The 21,825-nt window shown below is 35.3% G+C and overlaps 1 protein-coding gene across 2 annotated transcripts in view; it reads right to left on the reverse strand.

Moving 5' to 3' along the window:
- Positions 1-6,066: 6,066 nt before the first annotated feature.
- FAT1 (FAT atypical cadherin 1) overlaps positions 6,067-21,825 on the reverse strand; it is a 138,612-nt gene continuing 122,853 nt past the window's right edge. For both annotated transcript variants that reach the window (XM_008577432.1, XM_008577431.1), the window contains exons 20-27: positions 21,593-21,724; positions 19,983-20,140; positions 18,457-18,919; positions 16,710-16,863; positions 16,438-16,548; positions 14,375-15,006; positions 13,497-13,634; positions 6,067-7,507 (exon numbers count right to left, since the gene is read on the reverse strand). In XM_008577432.1, coding sequence (XP_008575654.1) covers positions 6,879-7,507; positions 13,497-13,634; positions 14,375-15,006; positions 16,438-16,548; positions 16,710-16,863; positions 18,457-18,919; positions 19,983-20,140; positions 21,593-21,724 — 2,417 coding nt within the window. In that variant the 3' untranslated portion in view covers positions 6,067-6,878. The remainder of the gene's footprint in view (positions 7,508-13,496; positions 13,635-14,374; positions 15,007-16,437; positions 16,549-16,709; positions 16,864-18,456; positions 18,920-19,982; positions 20,141-21,592; positions 21,725-21,825) is intronic.

Here is a 21,825-nt window from a genome sequence, read left to right on the forward strand (position 1 = left end):
AACTTATAGTAACTACCTGAGAGGTGGCATTTTACACCACAGCATATTTGCCATGTATCCTTACACTGTCAGATATCACAAGGAAAAGAATTCAAATATTCAAAGGTTCTCCTAATCCCTGCCAATACCCTGGCTATTATTCTGAGTTTTAATTGCCAATGAATGCCAGTTAAAGTAGGCAAAATTCTATGACAGTTCATTCTGGCAATCCAAAGCACTGATTTCCAGTAACTTAAACCAGTATTTTCATTAAAATGAGTAAAGAAAAGCTTTTGAGTTCATTTCACCCACATTAACAGAGAGTATNAAAAAAAAAAAAATAATAATGAAACATGATTAAAGAGAAAAATCAATCCAAAACAAGAAAAGGGAGAAAAAGTTAAAAAGCAACTCAATTTTCAATGCTGTTAAGAGGTATTACTAATTCCAAACCACACTATAGCACAGGAAGATGGGCAGCAGGTGCAGGAGTGACAAGTCATGTCTTAGCAAAGAAGAAAATCAGACGTCAGAGCCTGGACAGGGAAACAGTAACAAGTCGATTATGCACACTAGAAAGTGGTGAAGAATGGCTGCAGAGCAGGATATTGTCTGTGTTATTTGTATTCAAATTGTTAGGCCCCAGATTCTCAGCTGTATCCTGAGCAGACTCAGTGACAATAGGCAAACAGAAAGAAGCAGGAACGTTCCCATAACCCAGAGATGGAGGACTAAGTGAATGATAAAATCCCCAGTCCCCTGATGTGGCCAACTTCAAAATAAGAGCAACAATATTTGAACAATAAGTTGGAAGCAGAAGGTCCCTCCTCTGGAGAATAAGACTCTTCAAAGAAAAGACCTATAGACATCAACAAAGCAAGCTGACTGTCCCACCATGTTACACGGAAGCCCACGAGTTAACAAGCAGCACCCCAGCTTTCAATCAGCTTCAGTGTCCCACGAAATATACTTGCTTGACTTCAAAGTGAAAACAAGATGAAGGCCTACCGAAATGAATATTAAGAAGCCCAGAAGAAAACCAGGCAAAATTAAAAGACTACTTTAAAACTATTACAACTAGAAAAATGAGATACTAGGGATGTAAGTAACAGGAACAAATGCCTATATTACACAAAAGGAAAGATCAGAATAAGACCAAACTCTTAAGAAATTAAAAATGATAGCGGAAGTAAAAGTTTTAGCAGAAGGAATGGAAGATAAACGTCAAAGGAATCTTCTAGGAAGGAAGTAGAACAAAAAGACAAAGATGGACAATAGGAACAGAACAAAGGACAACAGGAATGCAATTGAAAAATTAGAGGATCATGTTAGCAAGTCAAATAGCCTATAGTTATGAGCCTCAGGAAAAAAACTGAGAAAACAGAGTGGAAGACATTATCAAAAAAATAACACAAGAACACTCCCCAAAATGTGGGTTCCATAGTGAAAGCAGAGTAGCAATACAGGGGAAGAGAAAAGGTCCACAGCAAGACTCATCAGCAGGAAACCTCACAATGTTGGGGAGAAAAACAATGTCTCAAAAAAGAATATCCTAAGATTTGGGAGGGTAATATTAAGTCACAAATAAACTGTGAATAGGAATGACATTGGACTTTTCAATGATGACACTGGAAGCTAGAAGACAGTGGTTCAATGATTTTAAAATTGTGAATTAAACTGACCTCCAAACCAGAAATCTCTACCCAAACAATCTTAATCAAGCGTGAGAGATGAATAAAGACATTTTCAGAAATACAAAGTCACAAAAGTTACCTCCCACGCACTCTTTCTCAGAAAATAACAGGAGGATGTGCTCCATCAAAACAAGAGNCCAGTAACTTAAACCAGTATTTTCATTAAAATGAGTAAAGAAAAGCTTTTGAGTTCATTTCACCCACATTAACAGAGAGTATTCTGGGTACATCCTCCTTTGATCACCACCTTTTCAGAATTAATTCCCATTGCCCAGGCTAATGCTGTTTCTTCAGGAAGGTACATTAATATTTACATGGCATCCAGTTTCCCGTTTCCATGCATTAAATTCAGCCCCAAAAAGCAAACACAACTTCTGGAAAGGTACTCAATGTCTTAGGGCACAGGGAAAGCATCTCTCTCACTTTTCAGCAGGTTAGTATGATGCCTATGATCAAAATGAATGAGACAAACAGTCACCAAAAGTAAATTCATTCTTCCTATTAGACCAAAAAACAAAAATCTAAATTTCATAGATAGAATTAAAAAAAATATTTGTCAGAAATAGAAATCTGAAAGTTCAAATGTTTACAAGTGTTGTTTTCTAATGGATATTTAACCTGTAAATCTCTTTCCTTTTAAACTGAACCATAATTGCCAAGAGCAGCTTTTAAAGATGACAAATAGCAAGTGGTCTTCAAATAGTGTGTATGTGTATGTGCGTCGTGGACACATATGTATGTATATGAAGTGTGTGTGTATATATGTATATGCTTGCTATGTGCATGTGTATATGTATATACATGTATACGTGTGTATATATGTATATGCTTGCATACGTGCATGTGTATATGTATATACATGTATACGTGTGTATATATGTATATGCTTGCATACGTGCATGTGTATATGTATATACATGTATACGTGTGTATATATGTATATGCTTGCATACGTGCATGTGTATATGTATATACATGTATACGTGTGTATATATGTATATGCTTGCATACGTGCATGTGTATATGTATATACATGTATACGTGTGTATATATGTATATGCTTGCATACGTGCATGTGTATATGTATATACATGTATACGTGTGTATATATGTATATGCTTGCATACGTGCATGTGTATATGTATATACATGTATACGTGTGTATATATGTATATGCTTGCATACGTGCATGTGTATATGTATATACATGTATACGTGTGTATATATGTATATGCTTGCATACGTGCATGTGTATATGTATATACATGTATACGTGTGTATATATGTATATGCTTGCATACGTGCATGTGTATATGTATATACATGTATACGTGTGTATATATGTATATGCTTGCATACGTGCATGTGTATATGTATATACATGTATACGTGTGTATATATGTATATGCTTGCATACGTGCATGTGTATATGTATATACATGTATACGTGTGTATATATGTATATGCTTGCATACGTGCATGTGTATATGTATATACATGTATACGTGTGTATATATGTATATGCTTGCATACGTGCATGTGTATATGTATATACATGTATACGTGTGTATATATGTATATGCTTGCATACGTGCATGTGTATATGTATATACATGTATACGTGTGTATATATGTATATGCTTGCATACGTGCATGTGTATATGTATATACATGTATACGTGTGTATATATGTATATGCTTGCATACGTGCATGTGTATATGTATATACATGTATACGTGTGTATATATGTATATGCTTGCATACGTGCATGTGTATATGTATATACATGTATACGTGTGTATATATGTATATGCTTGCATACGTGCATGTGTATATGTATATACATGTATACGTGTGTATATATGTATATGCTTGCATACGTGCATGTGTATATGTATATACATGTATACGTGTGTATATATGTATATGCTTGCATACGTGCATGTGTATATGTATATACATGTATACGTGTGTATATATGTATATGCTTGCATACGTGCATGTGTATATGTATATACATGTATACGTGTGTATATATGTATATGCTTGCATACGTGCATGTGTATATGTATATACATGTATACGTGTGTATATATGTATATGCTTGCATACGTGCATGTGTATATGTATATACATGTATACGTGTGTATATATGTATATGCTTGCATACGTGCATGTGTATATGTATATACATGTATACGTGTGTATATATGTATATGCTTGCATACGTGCATGTGTATATGTATATACATGTATACGTGTGTATATATGTATATGCTTGCATACGTGCATGTGTATATGTATATACATGTATACGTGTGTATATATGTATATGCTTGCATACGTGCATGTGTATATGTATATACATGTATACGTGTGTATATATGTATATGCTTGCATACGTGCATGTGTATATGTATATACATGTATACGTGTGTATATATGTATATGCTTGCATACGTGCATGTGTATATGTATATACATGTATACGTGTGTATATATGTATATGCTTGCATACGTGCATGTGTATATGTATATACATGTATACGTGTGTATATATGTATATGCTTGCATACGTGCATGTGTATATGTATATACATGTATACGTGTGTATATATGTATATGCTTGCATACGTGCATGTGTATATGTATATACAAAACCAGAAATCTCTACCCAAACAATCTTAATCAAGCGGGAGAGATGAATAAAGACATTTTCAGAAATACAAAGTCACAAAAATTACCTCCCACGCACTCTTTCTCAGAAAATAACAGGAGGATGTGCTCCATCAAAACAAGAGTTAAACCAAGAGAACGTTCTGGAGTCCATGGCAAGGAGAAGACTCAGGGTGATAACAAAGGGGAAGCCCACAGCAGCTGTGCAGACGTTCATGAGAACAAGCGCTGTAGACAGGGCCACCAGGGGGAAGGGCCCCATAAGGGGAACATCCAAGGAAAAAGCAAACAAGGAATTAGATTTTCTAATAGTTCTGACCATGCACTAAGAGGTATTTGACCTGAGAGGCCACACTTGTCCGTCTCTTTTTCTTTGGCTTGAGTCCCACTCCAGCCTCAGGGGCTTTATACTGGCTCTTCTCTCTGCCTGGACAGCCACAGGGTTTTACTCAAATGCCAGCTTGTCACTGAGGTCTTCCACCTGTCAAAATGCCAGCCTCTCCTCCTCTCCCCATCACACACAATCTTCCCAAATCAGTTTCTCTCCTTAGTACTCATAACTCTGTACACGACTATGTATTTTTATTATCAACCATGTCCTCTTGCCGCCTGTTGCCAAATGTAAGCTCCAATAAGGCAGTGAACTTTTGTGTATTGGTATTTTTTAAATGAATGAATGAAACACTGTAGTCACAAATCTTAAGAAATAACCGAGTAAAATAAAAATTAAGGCAATTAAGAAAATGAGAAAGTTGTAAAGTAAGTGATAATAAATACCATATACTACTTAGTTCGGCAGTGAAAACATATAATCAAAATAATGGAAAAACTGTAGTTAATTAATCAGTCCAATAATTATGTTGTAACTAATGGTAGGATAACAAGAGCAATAGAGGTTTGTCAGTTTATATGGTCTTCCTCTAACACCATATAGAGTGAATAGGCAATTTCTAAATTTAGTGACTCAAGAAATAATATATATATTTGAAAATAAGAAAAGGAGGAATGAGAAAAACAGCGTAAAGAGCTGTAAGTGGCACAGCAGAGTGCACAGGACTGCTGTGTTTTGTTATACATATTTCAGCTCTCTTTCATGTTTAAATTACATACATACATATAAAAATTTGATAAAAGTAAAGTAAGGCATTTATTTAAAAGGAAAAAATGTCTTTTCAAAGTCTAAGAAAGTTTGATTCCTTGTAATTCATCTTATTATGGCTAGCATATAGTGAGTACTCAATAAATACTTGGATGAATGAATAGATTCTGACTGTATAAAAACACAAGGAAAATGCTTCTGAATTTCACATTAAATCACACAGTATGTGTTCTCTGACAGCAGAAAGATAAAGTGCTTCATAAAGACTTTGTTTTTGATTTAAATCATTGACGAAGGAGAAAAACATAGAAGCATTTAAATCAGGGCCAATAAATATTAATAAACTAGAAACGTACAAAGGAAAATTTTCTTGAAGTTTTAGTTAGAAAATACTTATAAAAAAAAGTTACACTTTACCTTTTTACCTATAGTCTTGAGCGGTATCAAGTAGCCATGTACTGCCACCTAGTGGCTATATCTACATGCACAGCCTAGCTTTGCCAAAGCAAAGAGGATTTTCAGTAAAACCATTAATCATCCTTCCATTCATCCATCCATCCATCTCAATTCAGCAACTAAATCTCGAACAAGAGTATGTACAGAGAAAAGACAGGCAGTAAAGCTAAAGTATTTTATTAATAATTTATTGTCAGTAAGAAAGACTGGCTAATGGTAGTTTTCAGTAAAAACCTTTACAAGACCATTGCATCACAAATATACAGACACTATAAAAACTGTGTCATGGTGGTTTTGGTTCTAAACAGGTATGCAGAAGGTCTCCATTACACTTTCCAATAATGAAAAATGTTTATAACTCTAAAATACAGCAACCCATTTAAGACATGTCCATGTAATAAGATCTTTCCTCACCCTATATACAGCTAGAAATGAATGACTATTGAAATGTATTAATGAAATGTCATACTTCAGTGGAAAAAGACATATAGTGAAGCCCTGGTTATATTAAAAAATCAGGGTGCTAGGTAATGACACTAACACCACCAAATTTCCGCTGAAAACAAATACACAAAATATCTTGAAAATCTAGTTAAAACTATGAAAAATCAAATCTGTACATGAAATTTACAAAAAAAGAAATCAGGAAAATTAAAATAATCAAATCTATATAAATACATGAATCATGCTAACAAGATGGGAGGACTGATTTTCGTTTCATTATTTTAACACGGACAAACGTAAATACAGAAGATGTTCAGAAATGGCACAGCCAATGAAAATCTCATCCGATGACAGTAATTCAGGACACCGGAAATGGCTAACATGTCAAGAGTCATGTGACTCGGTGCAGCCATGCCCATTTTAGCTCACTGAAAAAAAGCGCTTAAGCACTGCTCCAAAGAACAATGCAGATTATTTATATAATCTCTAGGTTTATTAAAGTCCAGGCACTTTGGGGGAAACTTGAGCGTCAGACTTCTGTGTGTTGCTGGGAATCTAGTGGAGGAATCGTCACCTCTTCAAAGTGGCCATCGTCTCCGCTCTCATAGTCACTCATCATGATCTCAGACTCCACTTCACAGCATGCTGACACATCAGAGCAGGAAGCTGTGGAAGCGTACACAGACATGGGCATGTTTTCTACAGTGGGGGCTTCGAAGTTCCTTTGATACCCTGGAGGGTAAGCGGTATAGGGTTCTCTACAAGTACTATTCTCACCAGTGCCTCTTTTTTGAGGTTCAGACACATCGACAGGATAGAAATTAGGCAAATACTGATTCAAGTTGAACCTCTGCTGGTTTCTTGATGAAGAACCCAAACTACCTGAAGCAGGCATGTCTCTAGGAGGGTGTATGGATTCAAACTGGTCGCTGAATTCTGGAGGTAATGGTGGCAGTTCGTCAGGGGCAGGGAAGTCTTCCGGCGGTGGTGGAAAATCACTTTCAATGTCGTAACCTCCAGGGTAATAGTCTGTATCGATGGCATTTGGATCTGCTGAGTACAGGGGTGTTTGCTCATCAATAACCTCATAATTGGGGAACTCTTGTATATCTGGCAGAGGAACGCTTGGCATCCAGTCCGAAGTATCCCAGTGATACCCTTGGTAGAAAAGAAAACAAGAGATTTTAGTGCGTTTTCTCTTAAGCTTTTGTGCCATAGAAAAACAGCTCAGTGTCAGAAAGACACAAAGATACAAGCCCTTTTACGCATTCATTCAAGGTTCATCACTTTGGAAACCCTTTGTCTTTGCTTTGAAGAAATCCTCCCTTCCAGCCCCAGTTTTGAAAACTTCTATGAACTAGGCTCTATTCTAAAATGCGGGTATAGTTTTATATAACATTCAAGGAAACAAAAAGAGTTGTAAAAAGCAGTATGTTATCATTTAAGTTACATGCACTTTTCTACAAACAATTCCAAATACCCTTTCAACTTTCCTTCTGTAACTTAGAACCCTTTTGCTCTATATGAAGGACAGTAATGGTTCAGTCTTAGTACATTAATTAGTAAAGAAGTTCTGTCCTTTCAGAAAGGAGTTCCTATTAAGTAGAATATCAAATGTCACTTCATCTGCACTACTTATTAAAAAATACTTATTAATGCAACTTTTTAAAATAACAAAAGTAACCATTCCATGCTAAATTAACAAAAATTTAGAAAATAAACTTCCTTTATAATAATATGTTTAATTTCAAAAACTGCACTATTTTCATTAGCCCTAAGTAAAACAATGAATCATAATATACATATTATCAAAGCATGCCTCTAGATCAAGCAAAATACAATCAAACAAGCATTGAAAAATATAACACAATTTTTGACAGACTACAATAATCAATCTTTATTACTTTTAGAAGGATGAAAAATCATTTTAGACTATATAACAGTATCACAATTTTTAAAAAAAAACAACTCCCAATTTAGGGATAGTTTGTTTTTTTTTCCTCATTAGGATTTTTAAAATCCTTTGACAGATAGGAAGAGGTAAGGCAATAGGTGTTTAGAATGCAGTGCACAAACAACCATGTACTTAGCTCCTGCTGCAAACACTGTACAACCAAGTGAGCAAGTCAGCGTTAGAGTTAAATCTTCACCAATTTTTTTTAGTGAGTATCAATGAACAACTGGCATGCATAAATCACCTCTTGATTTGCTGAGGTCAGGAGCAGCCAAAGATTCTTTTGGTGGCAGAGTAGAAAGAAAAGAAAACATTTATAATTAAAACAGATAGACGGCTGAAAAGGCAATGATGGTGAGAACAAAGTACAATGTAAACTGTTTATAAAGGCCCAGTCAGCCATACACCATGTCTTTAAGCCATTATCTATGAAAATTCCAAATGGCTGAGAAATTTATGTAGCACAAACAAAACGTGATATGGAAGGGGTGGAAAAAAGATGAGTGATGACGAGCCAGAGGCTCTGCCGGGAAACTCAAATATTATCTTACTTTCTTTTCCTTGTTTCTGACAATCTAAACCCAGAAACATAGAACTTTCTTAGGAATAATTAAAATAAAATTTATAGGCTCTAACAAAATGGAAGTTGATCAGGTCATTTGGGTGATAATTCATATACATCTAAAACTACAGCACATTATAATCTTCAGAATTATATTAAATTCAGAGAATTCATGAACAAACTTAGATGTTTATAGATAACAAAAAGCTGAAAATGTCTCCAAACCTTACCTATTTTGAATATGATTTTATATTTACACTGTTCACCTTTCCCTAGAGACCATCAGCTGCACTCTCGCCCGCCCACTCCGAATCTGCAACACACTTGCTCTTTCAGGGCTCTCACTTTTGCACAGAACTCTAGCACCAAGTCAAAAAAACGTGGATGTAAATCCCACTGTGGGGGCCGTGTGATGGCTCTGCTTCAGGTTCTCTTTGAAATCGGGGTGAAAGTCCCTTACAGTTGTAAGGATTAAACCAGAAAATGGAGGTCAAGCACTAACTGTTAGATACCATCAATAATTGTGAAAGTAATACGGTAGAAATAAGGTCACTTTTGTGCTTTTCTAAAAACAAGGCCAAGGCTTTTTTCATGCATTTACCATGTTCTTGAAAACCCAGGTATTAAACTAATTTGGAATAGATACTCATAATATTTGCTTGGAGAATTTAAACGAAAAACTGAAAAGGCTGTGATTGTTCTGAAAAATGAAGAAACCAGTATTTAGGTAACATATCTATAACATTTTTTTTTAAAGTCTATTTAAAAATGCAGTAATTCCTTTAAATAAAGAAAATTGACAACTTGTATTGCTAAATCGGCATTCGATAATCCTTAAAAAATTTAAGCTAATTTTCAATGAAGATTGCAATGAAGGAATTGAAATCTGCTAGTTTAAACTCTACCAATATCAATATTTTTTAAAACGTTGGACTGTCATCATGTTAAAACTAAAGTTTATTAGACAAAATACAGATACCTTTCTGATTTACCAAGCAAAACCATGGCAATTGTTAGGAAAAAAAGTGTTTAAGTCTCATCAGTAACTGTAATTATGAACTCTGAATCCTCTCTCCTGACCCTATCAAATCTGGCACAAAACCATCCTTCTTCCCCCACCTAAATCTTGGCAACACACATGTCCTAGCAAAAAGGATCTCCTGAGCTTTATGGTAACAATGTTTGTGTATTCTTGATGGCCTATGCAATTAGTCCTAGAAGTGTGATCCCTAGACCAGTAACACCAGAATTAATTGGGAACTTGTCAATGCACATTCTCCAGGCCCAACCCAGACCTACTCAGAAACTTTGGTGCTGGGAACAAGCAACCAGGCTTTTAACAAGCCCTCCAGGTGATGTGATTTACATGACATTTTGAAAACTACTAGCCCGTGCCTTTGACATGCAATTACTCTAATTTCAGTGCACTAATAAATGGCTACTTTAAAGTCATTGGAGGGGGGTGGTCAATGTCCTTTCCTATAATTTTAAATACATAAAGTTTAATATTAAATGACTTTCACTAAACCAAATATGAAAATATACCTTCTACCGTGCTCTACCATTTTCTTTGATCATACTCAAGAAAAAAACAAAAGTGAAGAGTCATTTATAGGTAATTACAAGCGCTCTGAGGTAGTCTTATTTCTGTTCATATGAAAAGGATTTTTTTGTATTAGGAAAATTTTAGGTAGTTACAATTACTTCTGAACTTCTTAATATTGTACCACATAAAGGTAAGTTCTCAGGATCCTAAGGGTTACATCTGATGTCTATGTAAATCAGTATGAAAAAATAAAAAGTATGTAAAAAGTAACATGGAGACATAACATATATAGAAATACTTTTGCAATGCATCTGTATTATGAATATACACACCCGCACAAAATAAAAATACTCAACCCCCTCAAAACCACAAACTTGTTTTTTATAACATTACAATAGGCAAAAAGCACAGTACTCTAATGACACAGTCGCTGTAAAACACAAACACAAAGCACAAGCATTTATGACTATACCTTCTTTATTCACTGTGTCAACTATAGCATTGACAAGGTGTATTACAGTCACTATGGAAGCTTGTAAAAAGGTACAAAAGGAGTCAATTAGGAAAATCTTCAGTTAGAAAACAGTGCACAAAGTAGAATTTCTTTTTATTATACAGTTTCTACTTCATAACTTAAAAATGTGAAGTGAATGCTTTAGTACAACTATATAATAAGATTATCATGACTCCTGCACTCTGTTATACGACTCAGAGACTTTTCTAATCAATTTGGTTAATAATTTATTATTATTAACCAAAGGAGTAAAGTAACCATATTTTATTGGAACTTAGAAAAATATTTTTTTAGCTGTAAATTTTTTCACAATTGAAACTGTAGGTCATGTCAGTACAAAATAATTCTTATTTTAACACCTCATGGGCAAGAGACTTTACATTCAAATTGAGTAAAATACTTGGTAAGCCACTCTTCTGGCTCCATTTAATAAACTCATACAGAAAAAATAAATTTAAGGTGATATCTATGCAATATAAATACAAAAATAGTATGTCCCTGTTCTGTTTGCTTGCACCATAAATTTCTTGTCTCTTTACAAACAGACGTAAGAGCTGGTGAGCTAACACACCAGTAGAGAAATACAGACTGTCTGGCTATCTCCTGTGTAAATTCCTTTTTCATTTGTGTGTCAGATTGTTTTAAAGTATCTATGTCAAGATAAATATGCACGAATGTGACAGGCAGAAGGATGGCCCTCCAAGATGTCTACATCCGGAGAACCTGTGATTATGTTACCTACCATCTATGTGCAAAAAGGATTTCATGATGTGAGTAAGTTAAGAACCTTGAGATGGGAGGATTTTCCTGAATTATTGGGGTGAGCCCAATGTAAACACAAGGGTCTTAAAAAGAGAAGACTCTTTCCCGGCTGTGGCTGGAGGGAGGGATGACGAAAGAAGAAAGGTGAATGAAATGCAAAGTTGCTGTCTTTGAAAGAGGGAAGAAGTCACAGCCAAAGAACATGGGTGACCTTGAGAAACTGGAAAAGGCAACAGATTCTTCTCTAGAGCTATGAGAAAGGAAGGCAGAACTATTAATACCTTGATTTTAGCCCAGTGAGACACCCGGACTTCTAAACTACACAACTGTAAGGTTATAAACGTATGTTGTTTCAAGCCACTAGGTTTGCAGTGATCTGTTACAATGGCCTTAGAAAACTAATAGGGTGACTTCACATGAAATTGTTTGAGCTGCTGCCCGCAAGGCACCAATCAGCACATATTTGAGTTTGAGGCCTCTTGGCAGAATTTAATTTTATAGGTGATAATGATTTATATATATTTTTATATATTTACATGTACGTATATGATGTACATATATGTACATTACACTGTATTATCTGGCAATTAATTTTTATAACTAATTTGATCATAACTTATTAAAAGCATTTAGAAGTATTATTAAGAAGAAGAAGGTTTCAACAAAAAGAACTAGAAAAAGAAAGAAAATACTGATACAGTCCTGAAATGTATTTATGAAGAGCATTTAGGGGACAAGACATAAATTATTACTAAACTGGCAACACAAGCTTTTTAGAATTAAAACTAATGAAAAAATAATTCTATCTTGTTGGTTTAACAAGCAAAATTACGTCCGTATACTACATTACTAATAAACACAAGTATACTTTGATATATATATAACATGCTTGAAATCAGAAATGAATGGGACATACTTATGGCCATCTTTAGTTTGGAAAGGACTCTGCAATGTATTATGGACTACATAACTCTGGGTTATGGACTATATTATTCCACCAATAAAATATTTGAAATGTATAAACATGTTACATTTTTATGCAAGAAAAAAATTACAGTTAAACTTACTAAATCTGAGATTTAAAAACTTCCACCAAAAGTTCTGTTTGACAATTCTCTCTACCAGTATGTGTTAATATGGCAAAGCTAGATATCAATGCAATTTATGCTAGGGAAATCACATAAACATAACTGTTTTCAAAGATCCCACTGTCAAACTTGCTTCATTAGAAATATAATCAAACTTACTAGCAATCTCTTAAACTGTGCTCTCAGTCAGTACGCTCTGATCCAAATGGGAGCTGGGGCAGCAGTTGGGTTGGGGGAAGAGACAAATAAAACCTTGTAATACCAAAGGTACTACTGAAATTGAACATTTCAGACTATCACATCTCTTCTTAGAAGTTGGTGTGTGTATGTGTTGTATGGTGAAGGAAGTTGTAACAAGGGTTTTTGAAAAACCCACAAAACTTCCATAACATTTGATGTCATGCCACAAAAAAAAAAGTCAATACACAATTAGTCAATCAGATAAAATTATTTTTCAATGAATTACATTTTATTCCCTATTACTAACAAGTTGCTACAGTTCAAATACCTATTCATTAAGACCACTTTAAATATTTTCCCCAGCAGATGTTCATGCAAGTATGTACAAGGTACTGTTTAAAAGTGGTCCAAGTGAAATATAAAAACATTTTGAGACTCATCAGGGTACCTGGTGCATCTACATAATTACGTAACCTACAGTGAACAGCACTGTGCACAACAAGCAAGAGAATGACAGCCCTTCAACAGCCTGTGCACTCACCAGTGTCATCACACGATTCAGACTGAAAGGAGCTCAGAGACTGCACTTCAGACAGGCTTTCCCGGGCACTGTATGGCTGAGAGGGCTTCTCCTCCAGAGGTTTCTTGGAAAGACAGGGATCAAGATCTACCACTTTGGCTAAAAGGAAGAGACGACAGACAAACATAAGTTCCATGAGGGCCAGGACTTTGTCTTGTTCACTGCTGACATCCTGACCCCATGCAAGCATTACCAACAGGCTCGAGATTTATTTAATAAGTGAACGATTGAAAGAAAAAGAGAAACATCTTAAAGAGTAAAAAGAAACAAAGAAACAAACACACAGGAAAAAGCCACCCCTACATAATATTATATATAATATTCTTGGAGATACATAGAAATTGTCCATAAACATGCATAGGGATATTACTGGACAATAAATGGTATTACGATTTTGTTTTAAATGGCATATATAGCTTTTTAAAAAAGTATCAAATATATGTTAGGCCACTAATATAAATACTGCCGCTCCTTCTGGCTGTATTAAAAAAAAAAAAAATCCTAGCATGAAAATGCTCCTCCCCCATTATATTTTTGTCATAAGTCCCCCAAATTATAATTGAGAACCTGTATCAATGACAAAAATGAAGTGATCTCTCCCGAGTATCAACTGGAACATGACTAAATTCAATTCCTTAATTAAAATAACATCATAGCCACAATGTGAGCTCAGCTAGCACTAAAGACATCCAAAGGTTTTCAAATCATGTAAGAATTTCATATTTTCGGCATATTTCTCTTTAACAAAGATTCCACATTTTGACGTAGCTCTGGCAAAACTTGTAATCTCACTGTTTATCTCAGTAACATTTCAGTGAAATGAAAAAAGTCATTCTTACTGTCATAGTCAAAGTCCCAGTTAGGCTTCTGTATTGAGTCGCTGTCAGAAGGTGAGTTTGAAGGAGGCGGGGGAGGCAGGTTTGGGGCTACGCTGCAGACTGCCACCGCTTTTCGGTGTCCATGCACAGACTCAGGGTTAAAAGTGCTGAATTCAGGATGCTCTGGTATAGCAGATCCTTCAAAGGAATTTCGGTCAAGATTGTTCCTAGAGTCACTTGGAATGCTCGGAGTATAGGAAATAGGACGGACAGGCACCTGGGGTGGTATGTCTGAGTAAATGTTCTTATTTAGCTTTGAATCAAAATATGGTCTTTGCAAGAAAGCTGTGGTTGGTCCCAAGTGTTTGTCTTCAGGTTCAGCCTGGTGTTTCTTCTTTCGACTAATCATCTTGCGGCAGAGAACAAACACCACCACCAGCAAAAATATCCCTGCTATGAAAACAATAATCCCTATTCCTTCTGCCAATCCGATATTCCACGGAGTCGACACATACTGATTGGGGGCGGCATCCTCACAGTGCTTTCCCCTGTGCTCATGGCTGCAGTTACAGTGATAGGAGCCATGCGTGTTCTCACATAGGGCTCCATTACGGCAGGGGTTTCCAGCACATTCGTCAATGTCACTCTGACACCTGCCAAGAAAGCCAAGAACGAGGAGAGACCTTTGTGACAAACGTCAGAATATGCCAAGAACAAAACCGAATGTAAAACAACCAAAAAATATCAACAGCAACTACAACAGAAAACCTTTTGTGAAGTAATTAATCATTTGATTGTATGTTTTGAATGTATATTTGGGAGACAAACATATCAAGCCAAAATTTAACTGCTATTTTTCTAGGGTTCAACAGATTACTAAACCAACCTTATAGGCAAAACATCAGTTTGTTTCTAGTTCTGATAACCAAGCTACCATTCAGAAATCTGGAATGTGTATTTTGATAAATTGTATGCTGTAAACTCTTCTAAATAGGCTAGATTACATTTCTAAAGAAAATTTTCCTGTTGAGGAATATGACAGTCCCATAAAACATGTGAAAGGATAGTAAACTCTATGTTTTCCATTTTAAAATGTTATTCCCTATTGAAAACGCTCCCAGCCTCCGCACCCTTATACAGAACAGTTCATAAACAAGTCCCCTCTGCCCTTCCAAACAAGGGCATGTTTATACCTGTGCAGATCACCTGCCACTTCTCAAACCCTTCCTCCTCCTTTAATAAAATTTGTCTACTTACTATCTCTCCTATTCACTTGGTATAAAAAGTTTGATTACTGATACATTTTTTGTCAAATACATTAAGAGTATTTACTGACTAGAATTAGGACAGTCAACCTATCAACTGGGGCTGTGTGATCGATGGCAAAATTCAGGATTACAGCCACTACTGGAGCAAAACTGTATGAGAAAACCTGTAAGCAGGTCACAGGGAAAGCCTATTAATAAGACTGAGAGTGAAGGCTTATCTAAATGTACTGCACTAGGCACTTATAGATAACAAGCACGGGGCATTTTTTAAATTGAACTGGTGACAAGTCTATGGGAAAATGGCATCTGAAACCAAAATTTTTCATCCACCCCTCTCAAGGTATACAACAGGCACTTCCATGCCTCATTTTCTTTCCTTGGAAAATAAAAACCACCTCTTACAAAAGATGGTGAGAGAGCTGAGAAGGGTTTCTAATGCAATAAATGTTAGTTACAGCATTATTATGAAGAAAACTCATTATCATTGCTCTCGAGATGGTACAGCTCCACAGGCGTCTGCTTTAAAAACACACTAATCTCACTCATTCCAAACACGTACAGAATGCACAAACTCACACATTCTTATAAATAATATCTCTAAAGTACAGGAGGTTTTTCTAAGCAGTATATATATTATATTCTCATCTGCTTGATATTTTCTTTTAAAAAATAAAAACAAATTATATATGGAGTCAGAGAAGAGGATTATCAAATTTTGAAGCAATGTAGTCCATATTAATGAAGTTTTGTTGCATCTGCAAATTGATACGGCACTATAGAATGGTGTACATAAGAATCGTGAAAGAAACCACTTACCTTTCTCCCCTAAAACCTGAATCACATTGACAAACAGCACCATCCAAACTGTCAAAACATGTCCCACCATTTTTACAGGGTTCATCTTTGCAGTATGGACTAAGCTGGCACCTGAAAAAAAAGGAAAAAATATGTATAAACCTCATGATTCTATTGCAAATAAATATGGCAAAATGGAAAACATTAACAGAGAGAGACTTTTTACATGCACAATTACATGTTTAAAAAAAATTAATACAATAAATAACTATGAAAGTTAAAAATACACATACCTCTGACCAGTATATAATCCTCTACACTGGCAAACAAAGTCTCCATTGTCAACAACGCATGTACCACCATAGAGGCATGGATTGGAGGAACACGGATTGACGCTCACCTCACAGTATGTCCCTATGTATAAGGCACTGCATTTGCAGTAATAACCTAAATTAACAAAAGGAACAAAAAAGTCCTATCATTAAAAAAAAAGTCTTATTGTATTTTTTTTTTTTTTTACCTTTAAATGTAAGTGAAGATTTAGTTCTCCAAGATCTATAAAAGCTAGTAAAATTCCCATTACCTCTGGGTAAAAAGTGGTCTGTATCGATAAGCCTTCACTGCTGGCATAACCAAAACACAAGGAATTGAGGAGAGAACTCGCAATTAGCTTTAGTTACTCATAATTTACGTAAGACTATTGGGCCAAGCACATAGAGCAGGAAAAACAGTCCTTTATCTGAGTACCATGAACGAAGACAACAGCACTTAATATCTCAATTTATTTGCAGCTCACAAGCATTTAAGGATTAAATGAGATAATAATGAACATGAAAAGCACTTTAAAAACTAGAAGTTACCTCTCAAATTTAAGAAAGGAAATTGCCACATTTGTCCAAATGAGCACAAAGAATGTCAGACTCTATTTCGTGAAGACCACGAGAGGTAGAGAGGTAGAGAGTGTGGCAGGCTATTATCAACTATCTGCCCCTGGGGAACACAGAGGACAGTACTCTCCTTCCTCCTTTAAACTTGGTCATGGCTGTGGGTTTTTCCTGGACAAAGCAATGTGGCATTTTGGGCTAGAGCTTTAGGAGCCAGCGCAGTGTCACCAAGTTCCTTTCCTCCTGCTTTGGTGAGCACTGTAGCCCATTTCAAGAAAACGCCTCTCTCAGCCTCATTCCTAAGTGACACTACGAGGACAGCCTCCTTGCTGACATGATTTTGACATGTAGTTAATATGAGCACAATATAAACTTCTGCTGTGTTAGGCCACTGAGATTTACAGAGCATTTCTGTGGGGACAACCTTGCCTACTCCATGCACACAATATGCAAACACACTTTCCAAAGAAAACAGTAGGAAACCAAATCTTTTGAAATCCCACTTAATATAAGAATTATTTCTGCTCTATTAGTTACACCAAACTCTATTTATCAGGCATGACGGCTATCGTTTTCATAGTTGCATTCTGTTACTGGTAAGTGGCCTAACAAGAGTCCAGTAAACAGAAGCCATAGAGTACCCCACTATGCTACAGCTTTAAGAAAGATAAATATGGCAACACTTCAGGGAGGGTCAGGGCCTTCTGGAAAACCATATTCCCATCTGTTATTGCTAGCAAGATTCTAGCAGGCCCTCTGCCCTGAGCCATCAGACATAAGATGGTACAAAGAACTAAGTGGTACTAATTCTAAATTCCCCTAGGTCAATGCCTATGAAATTGGAAGAAGAGTTTAGAGTTAGCTGTGGTTTACCTGTGGTTACTGGTACAGGATAAAAAATGTATGGAAATACATCCTGCTCAGCACCTGAGATATGACTGCAGAAGCTCAGCAGTCAGAGAACTCCTCTCCAGCCTGGTTGCAGGGAAGAATTCTAAGCCCTGCTGTCTTATAATACACACTACTCAATTCCAATACTGACTGTAACAACTGACAATGTTATTTGAATAAAAAACCCCACTAAAATATTTGGGAAATTTCCCCTTAAATGTATACATGTGTAACATTTTAAAGATTGTAACATTATAAAGCCTACCTCCAGTAGGTGATGGATTGCAAATGCCTCCATTCTGGCAAGGGTTACTTGAGCAGTCTTCTGTAACTGTTAACAAGCACCCAGGAGATACATCCACCAACTCTTCGATGTGTGCATAGCTTCTTGGTTTGCTATTTAATGGGAGTTCCTGCCCATTCAGATAAATGGAGTCCATACAACCCCTGAAACCATTACCAACTTGGGGGCTTCTTCCATGCCTTGTTCCCTGCTGACGGATGTGGCCACCAAAAAACACATGGTTATCCAGGTTTAGGGTTTTCAGAGTCCCTGGGGCTGTGCCTGATGCAGTATGGACTTGGTCTAGAACCAATCTAGCATAGTTGCCGTTCACTTCAAGAGACACGGCATGCCACTGCCCGTCATTGACTTGAATGCTCTGAACAGAGACAATTCCAGGGCCACTTCCACAGTCAAATTTGTATTGCAGTCTTCCATTATGAATCTATGATAAAAACAATTACCGCTCACATTACCTTCATAGAACTTTAAATTATAGTGTCTGATCAAAAATCTATAAATAGAGAGGTATGTCTGGCAAATGAGGGTAAAAACAATTAGGCCAAAAATAATTAGGCCTTGCATTTAAGTGCCACAAAGCATGTACTCATTTGTCCATTGTGAAGATAATAAAAATTGATCTTTTAGGGATAACAAGTTCAAGTGCTACCTGCATGTCCAAAAAACTTCATGTTAGTAAACTAAACACATAAACATACACACACGCACACACAAAGAGCATCAGGTAACATCAAAAGTCAAAACTAAATCATGTTTAAAAAAAATAAAGGTAGGCAAGATAATTATCACTTCAAGCATATACAGACTCTCTCTATAACATTAATAAGATGTAATATCATCTAGAGTTTGAATGGTAACTATCACATTTGCCTAAAAATATCTATAAAAAACAAAAGTAAATCTCTATATTATTGTAGAGCAAAAAGAGCTTTTCATCCCACAAAGTCTAAAACTTGTACAGGTGATCAATGAACTGTTTAAATGTGGAATTCAACAATTTCCCTTTGTTTTTTTAAAAGAACAATTTGGGTTAGGGGTCACAAAGAATGATTACATAGGTTTGTAATGATGAATATACTAATTATCCTGATGTGATCATCGCATATTGTACAAAGGTACTAATATTTATCTCTGTACCCCACGAACATGTATAATCAAATTATGTTTCAATAAAATAAGTTAAAAAATAAATAAATAAATGCATAAATATTATGCTTCTCAGAGCTTGCTTGTTTATGGCAAAATGAGATCATGCGTGTGCAAGTCCTCTATAAACTACACAGTATTGTGCGAGTGTAAAGGATAATAATCATGTTTCCTCAGACTTTTTCCTTTATTTAAAATCAGTTTGAGGTACAATTTACATATGATAAAATTATAATAAAATTTATCAATTGAAAATTAAATGAAGAATAACCTGAACATAAAATAGAATTTGTTTTTAAAACCTTCCACGATCTGAGTTATAAAACTACATAAGTACATACCTCCAAGATACTATAGTCCGTTCCTCGAGCATACATTACAACTGCATGAGTAGAATAGGTTCTGAGCCTCATCGTCAATTTCATCTCTAATTTGTTCTCATTTTCCATTAGACGATATTTCACAAAGCTGTTTCCAGTAAATGTTATAGATGAACTTCCTATGAATCACAAATATGAAAAAAATAAATCAGAATCAAGTTTAAGCATATTTTTACTTCCCCCCAGAGACCGATGTTTTTTTTTTTTAAGATTTTAACATTAGAAAATTCAATTCCATGGGAAAATGTCTATTTGCTTAATAACCAGCATAGCATAACTCGTTCTCCAACTGAAAGAAAATAAATTAAGACTACTGCATTACAGAGAAATGAATTTCATAATAATAAAAGATCTAAATATAAAAATGTTCAGTATAAAATCATTAGAAGACAATTTCAGAAAATAGTTACATAGCCTCAAGGCGGTTTGAAAAACTTTCTCAAGCAACATATAAAACAAACCCTATTCCCCAAAGAAGAAGAAAATAATATCAATTTCCAAAGACAGAAATTGTTCTGTATAATTATACAGAATAGACTAAGTAAAAATTAAATTTCAAAATGACAAGAGATACATTCAACAAATTAAAAGATCAATAATATACAGATAAGGGAAACTGTAATGCAGAGAATATTAATACTCATAAAACACCAAAAGCTCTCCACATTAATAATGAGAAACAGGCAAATAACCTAGACAATAAAAAACAGACAATATCAACAGGTAAGTGACAGAAGAGGAAACGCTAGTAGGCAATGAACAAATGAAAAGACAACTGTTACAAGTAGCCAGAGCAATGCAAATTAAAATAATGATTAGATACCATTTCATGACCATTAGATGGGAGGAATTCTTTTCTTTAAATTGAAACCTTCAATACTGACAAGCAAAAGGGCAATGAGAACTTCGTACATAACTGGAAGAAATGGAAATTAGTACAACTTTTTTTGGAAACTAACATAATGATATGTTTAAAAATTTAAAGTATAGTTAACCTTAGACATAGCAAATCTTAGTTTTAGAATCTACTTTATATAAATGAAAGAACCCATATGTAAGGATAGACGTGTAAGAATTTTTTTAACAGAAAAAAACCATAACAACTTGACTCTCTATACGTAAGAAAAATGTTGAATAAATGATGGTACAGCCATGCTAGAAAATACTGTACAGCTATGAAACTGGCTTGAAAACATGCCCTTAATATTCTGTTAAGTGGAGGAAAAAAGGAAGAGATTAGGACTGTGTGAGATGATCACTCAAATTATTATTATTATTTTTTTAATAAAAAAGGAAGTGGATGAGAGAGAAAAAGGAAACATAAACTTCTAAATAACAGAGCTGTGTGTTTCCATAAGCATTAATATTATAGGAGGAGGAACACCCAACTATGAACTCAGGGTGTGCTGTTATAGGAGAGGAAGGAAAAAAAGTTAACTACTGGCATTTTCACTTGTTATAATAAACACACTTAACAGTATTTTTTGATTCCAATAAAGAAGAAAATGATGAGAAACACTGAAAGTGATTTTTTTTTTTAATGAAAGTATGCTTAATGATGGAACCCTCACCTGGGCACTGGCCAAACTTGCCGCCGGGACAGACACAGGTGTACTTCTCCTCTCTGGGGTCAGTGATACATTCTGATCCCTCAGGGCACGGATTGTTTTCACATCCATGGTGGACAGGCGGGCATTTTCCCTCTTTATTTGGGGAAAAAAAAAAAAAAAAGAGGGGATGGGGAGATATAAGTAATAGGAATTTGAAGAAAATCATCGTTAAGGTATAGCCATCAAAGGTTGTA

This window comes from Galeopterus variegatus, unplaced genomic scaffold, assembly GCF_000696425.1.
Source record: "Galeopterus variegatus unplaced genomic scaffold, G_variegatus-3.0.2 Scaffold1508, whole genome shotgun sequence".
Lineage (NCBI taxonomy): Eukaryota > Metazoa > Chordata > Mammalia > Dermoptera > Cynocephalidae > Galeopterus > Galeopterus variegatus.